At 38.1% G+C, this 14,490-nt stretch overlaps 1 protein-coding gene across 25 annotated transcripts in view; it reads right to left on the minus strand.

Moving 5' to 3' along the window:
* Positions 1 to 5,250, minus strand: part of ppip5k1a (diphosphoinositol pentakisphosphate kinase 1a) — a 32,207-nt gene extending 26,957 nt beyond the window's left edge. For 17 of the 25 annotated variants that reach the window (XM_034197505.1, XM_034197502.1, XM_034197486.1 and 14 more), the window contains exons 1-2: positions 5,123 to 5,250; positions 981 to 1,596 (exon numbers count right to left, since the gene is read on the minus strand). In XM_034197505.1, the coding sequence (XP_034053396.1) occupies positions 981 to 1,226 (246 nt within the window). In that variant the 5' untranslated portion in view covers positions 1,227 to 1,596; positions 5,123 to 5,250. The remainder of the gene's footprint in view (positions 1 to 980; positions 1,597 to 5,122) is intronic. The other 8 variants (XM_034197511.1, XM_034197509.1, XM_034197497.1 and 5 more) reach the window with 1 other exon arrangement.
* Positions 5,251 to 14,490: the final 9,240 nt, after the last annotated feature.

The raw sequence follows: 14,490 nt of genomic DNA on the forward strand, positions 1-14,490 counted from the left end.
ATGGTCCTTGTTTTATTAAGGCTTATAATAAATCAGCAACTAAATGAAGGAACACTTGCACATTGTAAGGCATGTTGTATGGCATAGAAAAGCCAGCTGCCATATTCAAAAATTGCTATTGAGATTTGTTTGCTATTTCAAAATGCCGGTTTAGTGCAGGATGTCCCGTGCCGCACCAGTGACAATTCTCTCTGGCCAATCAGTGGTCTAAGTCTATTACCGTCACCTCGAATTATTGGCTCGGCTTGGAATCATTGTTCAGGGGATTTCAACAACAACAAAAAACAGTACCAGAAACTGTCCTCCTCTGTTAACTTCTATCAAGCTGACTCATTTACCTTAGAAGTCCTTGTAAACTAAAAGTGGCCTAATACTAAACAAGTTTGAAATAAGACTTATTATTGGTTTCTTACAGTCACATTAAGTGTCTTTGCACTTTAGTACAATCACAACCAGCTTTTCTCAGTAAACCACAATCTGGATAATGGATTAGAGAACCCCTGATATCCCCCGCTAGATTTCTCCTAAATTCTCTGTGTGTACAGTAAACACACGATCTGTTTGGAGTTGTCTTTTGACATATATTCATGTGCATAACAACAAATTGAGAACAAGAAATAATCCCCTACAGCAGAGCAGGATGGAAGTCGGGGTGTGATTACAGTTACAGCACTTACATTTGGGCATGAACCATATCTGTTGAGCTCTTTTGGAAGCACAACGCTGGGACAACATTTAGAAATTAGTTTGAGTTCATATCAACTGGAAGATGGCAACTCAACTGCCAATGTATTATTCAACAAATATCGGATGATTTTCTGATGAAGTGTCCTCCAGCTCATTAGGTAAACATATTATAGTAAAGAGAAGGGCAGCATGGTTTGAAAAAGAAAAGACAAATTCTGATTCAATTTCTGATTTTTGAAATTGCAATATAATTAACAATATTAAAAGGTAATGATAATTGTTCAAACACTCACAGTATCATTGAAAAATATATCAAAATGGTGAAATGGAGGTTTTTTAAAGAGGATTTGAGACTGTGATTTGGGTAATGCACACACCGAGTCTGAGTCTTCGTCGTCCTCATACAGCTCCATGTCTGTCCTCATGCTCTCGTCCAGGACCTCGCTATCGTCCAGGACCTCGCTTTCATCCTCCTCGCAGCCCACGAAGAATCTGGGAGCGCCACGCCGGCTCTCGCCCGGGCTGGTGTTCTCTGACATCACAGTCCCCCGCGGCGGCCCTCAGCTTCCCACCGCGCCATCGTTCACCAACACACCGCCAGAGCTGGCCGCCGATGTGGGGCCAGGGGAGAGGGAAGGGTCCTCTCTATGTGGGCTGAACAGCAGAGCCACTGGATGAAGGTGTGTGAGGCAGAGGAGCAGAATGAGACTGAAAACCTAAAACGGCTTAGTGAGAAACTATGGTGATGGTCAGTCCTCTGCAATGATAGCGTCACGGAAGTTTCTCATTTAGTATTCAGCAGATTCAAAACCCATCCCATTGGCTTCTGTTTCCTAAGAGTCTTTAGTGACTTGGAGGCTGCAGCTTATCTGATGACAGTCCTGGCCTCCATTTGTATGAAAGACAGTCCTACGAGAGAAACAAAACATTACAAATGATTCATGCACGTTTTGCTTCAAGTTGTTGATTAATACTTTGGGTTAGTGCACTCATGGATGTATAAGAAGATCTGGATAATGCATTGGAGGAGGAATGTTCATTCCTATGAAAGTTGCTCAGTTGAAAAATGAAGAAATGAACACACGTTGTGGGTGACTAACATTTAGTCGACTAGTTCGGGGCAGCCCTTTCAATAATCATACTTTACATCAAACTGCAAACAATTCATGCTTGTTCATTTTAGCATGGGACTTGACATGCGACGGTCCAATATTGATATCAAGTGATATTCGCCAAAATGGTCAACAAGAAAAATAAAATATATTTTTAAAAGGTAAAATCCTTTCAATCATTTAAGGATTCATTTATTCTGTTTTTGGAAAAACCTTCATGAAGTATAACGTTGTGCATACACTACTACTGTATGTATCTTTGTCATCATGTTTGTCAGACTTCTAACTTGCGACTTGTAGAATGAAAAGGACGATGAATTCTCATCAAAGTTTAACACATGTAATTATATTGTTTCTTTCCAACAGCCTAATTGATACCACGCTGTGTGTGTAATTGTTGTCTTTTAACAACAACAAAAATAACACATTGTCTGGCACAGCAAATCCAGCCTACAGTATATACTATCATTTCAAGCAGAACTGGCCGTGTGCTTGAGCAATCATTAACTCCAGCACTTACTCGCCTTTTACACATTTAGCCCTGACGCTGCAGTCTGGGGCAGAAAGCAGCAGGGGCATCTACTCTGATGCAGCCATGGAGACAGGCCAGGCAGCGCATCACATGTCGTACTGTACACAAACAACCACAAAATACTCATTACCCTCTGGCACGCTATGAGACACCCATCTGAACAACAAGACGCTTCCCCATGAGGCACAGCCACTCAAGGGTCAAGGTTGACTCTCTGCCATGGAAAATACTGTTATGAGCATAAGCAGCCTAGAAAGGGTCCAAAAGAGATAATAAACAAACACGCAACTGTCCAAAGCCTTAGCCTCAAGCTGAGGGAACTCAAGTTCTGCAAAAGTTCCCTCCACAGATTTTGCCTGTTTAATCGAAGGTCGCTGTGACCTTAAAGACGCAGTACTCCCCTAATCTTCTTGGGATTCACAAATAATAGTCATATTTAGCATCCATGCTAGTATGGTTGCACGATCTGGAAAAAACAAATGTTGTGTTTTCTATAACAGTAAATGAGGTTTTGGGAAGTTGGTCAAACAAAAACAAGACATTTCAAACTGTCACTGTCAACGTTTTTGGAAAATATTTGGATAATTAAAACAGTTAGAAAATCAAACCAAGGTCTGTTTAAAGAAGCCTTTGTGTGATTCCGTCTACTGATGTGTGCCACATTTGAATTGTTCTTGAAAAAGATATCCGTCAGGAGTAATCTTTGCATTTAAAAATAGTTAGAAGTTATTATGATTGATATTAGTCAGCTCTTTGCACATGCATCAGAAAACAGGAGCCTGTGGTTGTTAAGCATTAGCCTGGTACCCACATACAGAAATGCATTCTGACGCTCACTTTGGCACTCAGTTGATTTCAAATAAACTCCTTCCATGGATTATGGTTTCAGAGCTCGGGTGTAACAGTTAATCTCTTCTATTACACCTACTTACTTACTCAAGCTCTGAGCAAGGCCCCCACTCAAGACACTGGGGTCATGTCCTCATTTGTTAATGGGACTCATTTTTTTTGCATTTGACATTCTATACTTTTCTTTTATAGACTGCTAATGTGGAGTGAAACACCATTATGTCAACTTGGAAAAGCAGAGCATGTCCTCCGTTAACCCCAAGTTCATGCATTTAAATGTCTTGTTTTATTCAACCAACAGTCTAAAACCCAAAGATGTCTGACTTAAATTGATATAAAACAGAAATGGGAATTATTTTAAATTTGAGATGGAACAAGAACATTTCGTTTGATGTTCTTTTGGCTCTTAAAAATAGCTTAACAATGAATTCATCAGCAAATCACTAACTAATTCCTTTTTTAGGAATTCTTAATACTTGTTTTTCATTCAAGCAGATACAACAATATGTTAAAACTCCAAGTTAGTCGATGAGATGGAGCCATCGCTGCGTTTGCATAGTTCCTATCACGTCATCTAACACATAATAATAATAATCACCAGAGTATCTGTAGCTCTATTGCAACACCTAATTCATCAACTTGCTGATTTCCCTCATTTTTTTGCTTATCTTGCCACAACTTCTACCTACCGACCTCGAAGCAGACGAGTCAGAGGACGGAGGCAGGCTCAGACAGAGATCTGCTCCAGCCTTTAAACCTGACAGTGCAGCCTGAATCTATGCAGCCTTGTTTCATTGTAGTTTGTAGAGGAGACATAGCTTCACATTTCGTGATGGTAATTATTGCTATGATGACACCTAAACAGACTGAAGAGGATATGTTGGGAGGTCATTTCTGTGACAGAAGAAATGTAAAAAAAAGATCTCATCACAATTATTTTACACCTTGCAGTGTTTCAGATCAACAAACTGGAAATGTTTGACAACTGATGCCTAGAACCGATTCATTCATTCAAAATATAATCAAATATAGTTTTGCAACAAAAAGGTCTTTCTTATATGGATTTATTTGCAGTTTATTTTCTCCAAAAAAATGGATTGGTCTATATAATGTTTATTGTTAGAGAAAACGTATTGGTAATGCTTCGTTTCCCGGTCTAACCTAACACATCATCGTCTTAGAATCGCAGTATAAAGAGAAGCAGAAAATCCTAATGAATGAAAAGCTTGTAAAAAAGGGGTGGTGAGTTGCTAATTAAGAGGCTTAGAACAATCTACATATGTATAACATCTTGCTTTGGACCTGCAGTACAGTAAGCATGTGCTTTTCATTACGATACTTCTGAAAAGAAAGTTGTTGTTGCACCTGATGTCCCGACTGACAGGTTTAACTGCATGCATCTATTACAAGACGTGATGGTAAATTGAACTAAACATGCCCAGGCGCCTGCAGGATGGTTAACGTCAACCTATGCCACAGACTGTAGTTGTTACCGTTACATCGCTACATTACAGCAATTGGCCCATTATGTGCAATTATATAACTTAGCAGATGGATGCTACAAAAGGTACACGTAGATTTGTTGGAACGTTAGCCTGACCAAAATAATAGAGAAAATGTAATGGGGATATTCGTGTATAAAAAACAATAATAACTGCACACCACAGTTAGTCAAACTCAATAATAACGTTATTTGGTGTTAGCTCTTGTTCATGTTAATGTTAGCAGTGCGAAACACATTTAGCAAACAGTGGCTAATGTTAGCATTGAGCTAAGTAGTACCCCGAACCGTCGACAATGTAAACAAGTATTCAAGTGACATTTTGACCACATTTGAAGCAAATAACCAATGTCTGTGCGATAAATAATGTAAACGCTAAGGAGTATAAGCGTGTACAAATTATTTCTTTAACCAGCGAGTGACATTAAATAATGAACTCACAGTGTGGCTGGAAGGTTTGCATCGCTGCCACTAGCTCGCTTCCTTTACTCTTGACAGCTTGCATGTTAAACCAATCTTATTTTCTCCAGAATGACGCAATGTTGAGTGACGTTTGATACAACCAATGGGAGAAAAGGACGACTCAATGAAGGCGTAACTGCAAACCAGAAAAAACACATGGGCCAATAAGCAACGACCAAAGTCTCACCGCACGAGGAACATTTCCCGAGTAGAAGAGGAGCATTAGCGGCCTCCAGTGTTAAAAGCGAGACAATAATCAGTTTTAATATAAAGTGTGAAGGAATAACTTCTTCAGTCTCCACTAAAACTCCTAAACAAGCCTTTTATTCAAACACAACAGTGTTTTGGTTCACTTAACTCAATTACCTATGTAACTATACTATAATTTTATTATTTACGTTATTTTTCAAATTTAGATATAATCAAAACATGTATATAAAATAAACATGATGTATTATTCAGATTAATATACATTTGTTTTAACCCTTTTTTTAATCTTACGCAAAATCTGAAACTACCCATAAAGTTATTCAAATAAGATTTAACTTTAACAGCCGCAACAATAAAGTGATTAGTGGTGGAATGTAATAAAGCATGTTTACTCAAGTACTACTTCTTGAGGTACTTAATCTTTTCTTGAGTGTTTTAACTCTATGCTTTTTTATTTTTCTACTCCACTACATTTTTGTATCCAATATTTAACTTTTTACTGCACTACATTTATCTGGCAGCTTTAATTACTTTACAAATTCAGGTTATTAGCTATTACTAAATATAAATCAACTTATAAATAAACAAATTGTTGTATACTCATAACTTAAGATACCCATCAATATGTGTGTTTTAAATCAGCTCCACTGTTAAAGAGCTGTGATGAACATGAAGAGATCAATAATCATTACCCAGCTATTTTATATGATCCTGAAATGAGTCTTTACACATAAGAAGTATTGTGACTTTTGGTACTTGCGGTATATTTTGGTGCAAACACTTCTGTATTTTATTACAATAAGTGCGATTTTGAATGCAGAAGTTTAAGATGTTACTACTAATATATAATTATCGGTAGTTTGCTATATATTGCCATATATTCATTGTCCTAAGTGTTTTAGTTGTTTAGCTTTTAAGGTTCTTTGTATGTTTCAATTTCAATTTGGTGTTAATACTTGTCTTTATTACTCTTTTTTTAATGCTGAATAGTTTCTTAAAAATACTTATTTTTATTATCTTTATATTCTTGACCTACTATTGCAACTTATTTTCTTAGATGTTTATGTTCACACCACCAGACATCAAAGCTAATTCCTTGTATGTGTAAACGTACCTGGCAATAAACTTGATTCTGATTCTAGAATCAGAATAGTATTTTTCTTTAAACATTTCTTTTTGAAGCTAACACTTTTTTAAACTTTTTTTTTTCTTGGATTTACTTAAATCCCAGAACTTCTTATGCCATATTACCAGATAAAAACCCAGCAAACATTACTTTTGCTTGAAAGCATTTGCAGCAACTATGACCCTTTCTGGTGGTATACTTCAATGATTGTAAGGTTTTGCATAAATCCAACAACAGGAGTTTGTTCCTTCTCAAACTCAGCATTTTTTAATAGGTGACCCTCCTCTTCTTCAACAGAGAGTCAGCAGAGCAAACTAATGTGGATGTAAGGCCAACATTGACGTCAGCGCCTCTGAGCTTGACATACCTGTGTGCAGGCCAGATGTGGTCATAGTGGGCCGCTATGCTGTTTATGAAAAGATCATTTTATAAACAGCTAAGTGCTAAACAAGGCTCTTCTATAATCACACTTAACACGCCGCAGAGAGGGTGCACCCACTTGGACAAATATTGCCAGTATATAAGTGAACATGCCTTGTCCCTGTTGGTTTTCAAACATGGTTTTTGTGCTGCATCACCTCAGTCTACATACACTTTCAAATCCAGTTTAGATTGTCAGATTTTCTGCCAGATTTATCTTAACTATCCCCGTCTTCTCCTTGCAGCTCCTGCCACAAAGAGCCTCTGTGAGGAGGGGGCCCTCTGCTGCCCTCCACCCTCATATGGCCTCCATTAGCCAAAGTCAGGGGTGGTACGCTCTCTGTGACTTACAGCAGCAGGTCAAACTGGGACAAGGAGGCTCATTATGAATGCAGTTTTCCAGACTCTGGTCTCTAGGCCCCTGCAAGACCTGGGTGGGTTTATACCACACATTTGTTTCTAAAACTGCCCATCTGATAAATGTGAACACAGTCACGTGAAGGCAACCCCTTAGCTTGTATATGGTGAGGTGTGGCATGTGGACATTTCCCCATAAGGGTCAAGTAAGTGCTTCATATCATTCTCCTTCATATGTGCACTTCTGTCACGGCTGGTTATGATATTAAAGTAAAGTCTAGTGATATTTCATAGTTTCTGCTTCATCAACAATTATTAGAGAAATCAGGTGCAATAATAAACCTCTGAAGTATTTCTTTCAGTTTAATCTCTACAAACAAACCTGCCCAGAGAGGGTGTCAATTATAACAGTTACTCAATAAACTCCATTTATCAAGGGGCTACAGTGGCTTTAAGTTAGTTTAACACTACATGTGAACATGTCCTGTGACCTGCGCAGCGCAGTGTGTTTGGTGTCAGAAAGCCATATAAAGCATGTCAAAGACTTCTTTCAGAGGGTGAAGGCACGTGCAACACCCCTGCAGTTATGTGAGAAATGCAGCGTTTAATGACTTTGGGTGTCGAGTAAATGCAGGCAGGCAGCGGCCTGGTGGATGTTGTTTTTTATCAGCTGTGTTTTCCAGCTCTGTTCAGTGAGAAGAACGTCTGCTCTATTCACCGCCTGAGAGAAGCAGTGTTCTGTCAGAAACAGGTCCACAGATATAGATGTACTCATCCTCACTTTGACTGAGAAACGTAGACATCCATGAACACGCACAGACATACAGCGGTCATACTGTAACTTTCCTCTCAGGGGCTTTCATGAACCATTGATGAGACATATGGGACATAAAAACTAGTTTGGGAGAACAAACAAGAAGTTATTGGTGATTACAAAAACAATATATTTTTTCTACAAGCCTTAACTAAACCAGTGCATAGACTGACTCAATCATAAAAAAATGTTTTCATATTTGCAAAAAAACGTCCATTACTCATAATGGACATAAAACGTCCTGTCCCTTTTGTGGTTATTACAAATGAAAAAAAATTAAGCAATTACGTTTCCCTTAAAAAGTACTTAAGGCAGACAGGGATCAATCTGTTATGTTTAAAGATTGTGCATCCAGAAAGCAACATTTTATTAATAAAGTGCTTCTAAACATCCAAAAAAAAGAAAAATGTACCAAAGGTGTGCATTGCTATCCCTATAGGCCACTAATGCAACTAAAAAAGTGCGCCTTTAGGAAGCAGAATTGTAACGTGAATGCTTTTACAGTTGAACTCATAAAGAACATGGCCTGAGTACAGCATTGCAGATTAGTTTCTCTCTATTTTAATGTAGTTTAATGTGATTGAACATTCCTGGTTTACAGTTTGAACTTTGTGTCCCATCTGTATCTCCTCAGTCAAGGTATAGCTTTGTAAGTATTTGTTTTTACTCTTAACTGTGATTCCATAAAATCCTAGATCCTTCCAAACCTACAAAACATGTTTTCCAGATTAAATTAGATTGAACACTGTGCAAGTTAGTCCTGTTTTATATGTCATGCTGAATTTGTACTCAGACAGAAGACGAGCTGTGGCTATTGAAACAGTGTACAGCAAGAGCCGGTTTACAGCAGGAAGGCTTGTTCCTCATCATCTGTACAAGCTGAAGCTGCAGACTCTTTTTTGTTCTGCAGGTATAGAGCAGCCATTCATGTAAGGCAAGAAAAAATAAACACCCTGTGCTTTCAACAAATGTTCTCCTGAGAGGTTTCTAACAAAATCCTTTCAGCAGCGGAAAGCAGACTTCCCGACTGCAGGGAAACTTCTTGGTCAGTTTTTTTTCTCAAATGGTAGTTACAAGAAGCCCATAAGCTCTGAATAGCCATTTATACACCTGACAGAATAATGAACACTGACACACCCCCAGGCAAAGGGACAAATGGGCTTCTCTCAATTAAAAATACATCAAGATTGTTTCATGACATTCATTCCGTTTTTGTCTTTGACCTGATTAAGGCATACACATATACAACCTTAAATAATTTCATACAATTTGAAATATATTTCTTAAAATGTATTTTATTAAACAGTTTTTGCTTGACCTTGTTTGAATCAAGTGGCAACCTCCTGGCCTAAAAAGTTAAGCCAATACGGAAGTGCCTTATGTTGCATTATCTCTATTGGCCAACAGGGGGAGGCTCTACTGGTGGCGAAAAGACGTCAGATCATTGTATAGAGCAGGGGTGCCCAACCTTTTTTGAACCGAGAGCTACTTTTAAAGTTGCCAGTCTGCCTAGATCTACCAGTCCAAATAGAGAGGCTTAGCCATTACTACCAGGTAAATACACACTTCTACTTGTATAAAACTGACCTTTGTACGATTAATACTTCATAAAATACTGCAGATGCTTTATCATACCTTTTTCTAATCTACACACGTACAAGTATTTAACTGAAGTTACACAACAGTGTTGTTGATACAGAGTTGGAGTTTATTCACACGTCACTACAGTGGGTAATGTTTTCAAGAAACATTGAACAGTGCTGCCACATATGACACAGGAAAAAAGAAAAGACTCTGAACTCTTTCTTTGCCATTATATAAAAATAGTGTTGCTACAAAAGTAGCAGTTAGTTAGTTAGCAGTTAGCAGTTAATTAGTTAGGCTTACTAATAAGACAACTCAGATCTGAAGCTACACAGGAATCTGCTGCCAAAGTGCAATAAAAAAGACAAAATTAATAGAATCAAACCCTTTTTTTGTTGCATTTTAGTAGAGTATAAAAAGAAATGCCTTTAAAATAGGATGCAAGCAACACTAGTTTCTTAACCTGAATTGAAAATAGACTATAATCAATTTAAGTTTGCATTCTTATACCATTTTGTACAATAATTATAATGAATAAGTTCAAACAAACTAAAACTTACAGCTGATTAATAACGGTATCTAACTTGAGTTTTTATTATATCAAAAACCTGTTGAAATGCTACTATTTTTACTGTCCCCCAAAAGCCCGTCGGCAGCCTCCAGGAATGCTTCTTTCACAACTTCGCCGTCTTTGAAAGACTTCATGTGTTTTGCAAGAACGTGACTGACACGATAAGATGCTCTGGTAGCAGCCTTGCTCTTGTTGTTGGGCCTGGTGAAAATGGACTGCTGTGCATTTAGCTGTGCTTTCAGGCCCCTCCCCTTTTGGGAGCGTTGGGCAGAATTAGGAGGGAATTCCGTCTCGTAGCGGTTGTGCACTGTTTTGAAATGCCGCTCCTAAATTACCCTTCTTCGATAAAGCCACGCTCGCATTGCAGATGAGACAGATGGACTTTGAATTGGAATAGATACACAAATAATCATCCTCCCACTCGGAGTGAAAATTATATATTTTGGGCTTTTTTGCTTCTGCCATTATTGCGGTCTTGTGTGTGTGCGGACTGTCACTCCTGTTGACACGGACAATGTCAGCGAACTAGTGCACTGCCCACTGCCCACCAGCCACGCCCCGACACAGGGGTCACGCTGGCCAATCACAAAGCTTTGATGCGTTCAAGTGCATTATTCTGGCACAGGAAGATTATGTTATAGGACGTTAACGATAAAACTGAATATTGTTGTTCTATTTTTAGACACATCTCGCGATCGACTGGGAATCTCCCCGCGATCGACCGGTCGATCGCGATCGACTGGTTGGGCACCCCTGGTATAGAGGTCAATAAGAAAATGATCCAACTCTGTCTTGATCTTTAAGTTAAAACCAGTTAAGCCCCGAGCCTTTCAGGTCTCAGGCTTGAAAATGAATTCCCAGAACAAATGACTATCTTCACTTCTAAAAGGGGTAAATTAATAATCTTTTTTCTCAAAGCAATGATACACCTGTGAGTTAGATGTAGAAAATTCAGAATCAATATAGATGTTTTTATTTTAAAGTAAATTCAGATTGAACATAGTCAAAAAATGTAAATGATAGTGTCCGTCCAAAAAAAAGCCATTACTTATAGTGCAAACTACCCTTGAATGATGGGATCGGAGACTAAAAGCTTTAGGAATCCAAACTATAACATATAATAAGTATCCTGTATCAAGATTGATGCAAAACAAGTGAAATTTGATCTTTTTAGAGAGGTTTAAAAAAAAAGAAACCCACTTCTGGGGTCATTTTGGTGGATTTGACCTATCTCTGGAATCCCTCGGTCGATGTTGATGATTGACACCTCCTTTTAACCGTTAGAGCCAATGGAATCGAGGGGAAGTTCCTCAAATCCATCAAAACATTACCCATTGGTGAATGAGTGATGCGTAGCCAGAATGCCCAAAACCGGAAGCTGTCATACATTCTTGTAGCAGCTAATATGAAATCTCCGTTATTGACATAAATATAAAGATGGATTATCAGTAATAATTTCAAAGTGACACAGACACATTGGATTAACCTTCAGCAGCATTTTCATCGTTTTAATGCCATTGAACACAACTTTTGATCAGAAAACAGCAACGGTAAGACTTAATTTCCGTGTTGCTCCCGTAAAGCACGTTGTGTGTTGTCTGGGTTTGCTTCCCCTGCCGCAAATTTTGATCGCTCAGTGATGATACTTATACCCCTAGAATCTGTGGAATCTCAGCTTGCTAGCTGATATCTTGTTTGTGCAGATTCGATAAGTAATAATAAGGTATCTCTACAGTGAGTTCTGTGCTAAGTGTGTTAGCATTTTTTCCCGCTCAGGGCTAATTCAGAGGCTTGGTATGACCCTTGTGTTTCGTTTAGCTAAAAATGGTAAATATTGTCTGATAGCTGAGTTTCTTCCCGTTAAGTGGGTATGACACATTCATAGTTTGTTAAATGTTAAGAAGCCCTCAGACGCTGTTTCTTGCAAGATGTTGCGTTTTTCCCCCGGTACCGGGGGCTTAACTGGCTTTAGTAAAACAAATTCTCTTGAGTGTTTGGTCTCACACCACAGATGTAATTCTACTGTAATACAGCATAATGTTTAATATGTAAATTCTAGTCATCATTTAGAATAAAACTGACGATAAAACTGTATGATTTAAGGCGAGGCTACCTTGTGAGTGACTACGTTCACGTCTTGTTTAAAGACTATGATTTAAACTGACAAAATGTTGAATTGCTTTTTTTTGTCTTTAAATGAGTGCAAGTCTATTTAATATTTGTTAAATATAATTGAACAGATGAAGGAAAATGTGTACCAGTCACATTGTATATTAAATATAGAGCTGGATTCAGGACATGGATAGCTTAGCTTAGCATAATAACTTAAAGCTATTATAATTTAAAAAGAAAATCAATGCATTCTTGAGATGGTGTTTAATCCTGAAAACGCAGTAAAACGATGACAGTTAAGAAAAAGGCAGCAACGAAGACTTTTAACTCAAGAATAAAGGCAAACAACCATCTTTATCTTTACATACTTTTCTTTTACAGCCCTCCAGAAGTGGCGTTGCTGTGAAAGAAGCTTATGAAAAAATAAACGTCTGCCGATCTCTAAGGATTTAACTTAAAGTGTCACTGTTGGCCTCTTCAGTTCCAACTGTTATTACTGATTACAACATAAAGACTACACATGAAAGACTTACATTTCAACGTTATTCTGACGTTGTTGTAACACCTTGTTGACGGGTTGCTAAGGTGGAGCCTGAGTGAACAAATGTTCAGTTAGTTTAATGATTTAGTAATTACTCCGACACAGAGTCCAGTATAAATAGCGCACTTTGTGGCCACGCCTTGACTCAAAAACTCCAGACAAATATACCTAAAGTGGAAAAATGTAAGCACTGCATAGAATGTGTGGGACCACTGCTGACTCAAAGTCACCATAGTGGTCAGAGTCTCCATCCTCTGATTCAGTTACTGAACTCTATTCAGATTGAAATCCAGCATGAACCTCTCTATTGTAGCATTCTCCCCATTCCTGTGCCCTTTAGAGGATTTCAGACTGTACTGCTCACAATGACTGGGCACAGTAACAGGCAACACCATTCTCTAGCCCTGACCTAATTTACCTTTAAACTGCAAATAACTCCTATTCACCTACAATTAAAAGATTTGTTGGGTCCTTGCCTATCCATTTAGAGTCTGGTAAAATAATAGAAAGCTCCTGGCATTGATCTCATGCTGCCAGCTTCCTGTCTCTTTCTTCTCTACACTTTTCCATCTCATCCATTTACGCTGCTTTGCCTGAGATACCGCTCTTGAACATTTCGCCTCTTTTGCCTCTGGTTCTTCTCCACAAACAGTTTCCTCCTGCCAACTGCTGTTGCTCCATGGCTGAGACATGCTTAGTCCAAACCCTACAATATGTCTTTGTCTGATCCAGTGAAACTGCTTCCTTTGGGTTCCACTTCCTTCCTACTGAGAGAGGTAATGCTACATCCTTAGACAGTCTTCTCCAGTCTTGCTTTTGCAATTTTCAACATCTGTTAAACTAGTTATAGGAAGCTCCAAAATATCTTACAAGGCCTGAATGCAGAGCTCTTATTTTCTTTCCATCCTCTCTATCGGGGGCCATACATCTCTATACTCTTAATGCTGTTAACTACCGGCTGTCTCAACAAAAACCTCTTACTTGATAGCAGATCTATTACAATTTAAATATTCATTTATCGCTTGCTTAGAATAATTTAATACAAGTTCATGTTAAGTTAACTTAAGCAGCTGTGTTACTGTACATGGTGATGGTTGCTGGTTACTATCAGCAATATTAAATGATTAATTATGCATTTATATGGTCACTGTGTTTTACTATTATGTAATGTTTTTAGTTTAATATTACTGCTGCATTAATGTTGCATTTTAAGGCTGTAGATGTTTAAGTTTGTTCTAATTTACCTTTGTGTACTGCTTTTTGTCTATTCAAATCTGGAGACATGTGGTTATCACTTGTCAGGAATCGGATAAAATATAATTGTTTGAAAAGCTAAATCTGTCAAACAAATGTAGTGGGGTTAAACATACACTTCATACATCTGAAGTGAAGTGGCATATGTTATAAAGTAGCATTCAATGGAAATACTCAAATAATATAAAAATACCATGAACTTTTATAGTAAATGTACTTAGTTGTATTCATACAGCAGAGGTGCTGCTGTTGAAAGAGAAGCCTTACTGTCATTATATCCCACTCAAACTCCCATTATAAGTTAAGTGGGGTTCATTTGTATCAGTAGAAACAACATTTGTAGGTGAGTGAATACTCC

The sequence above is a fragment of the Gymnodraco acuticeps genome, unplaced genomic scaffold (genome assembly GCF_902827175.1).
Source record: "Gymnodraco acuticeps unplaced genomic scaffold, fGymAcu1.1, whole genome shotgun sequence".
NCBI lineage: Eukaryota > Metazoa > Chordata > Actinopteri > Perciformes > Bathydraconidae > Gymnodraco > Gymnodraco acuticeps.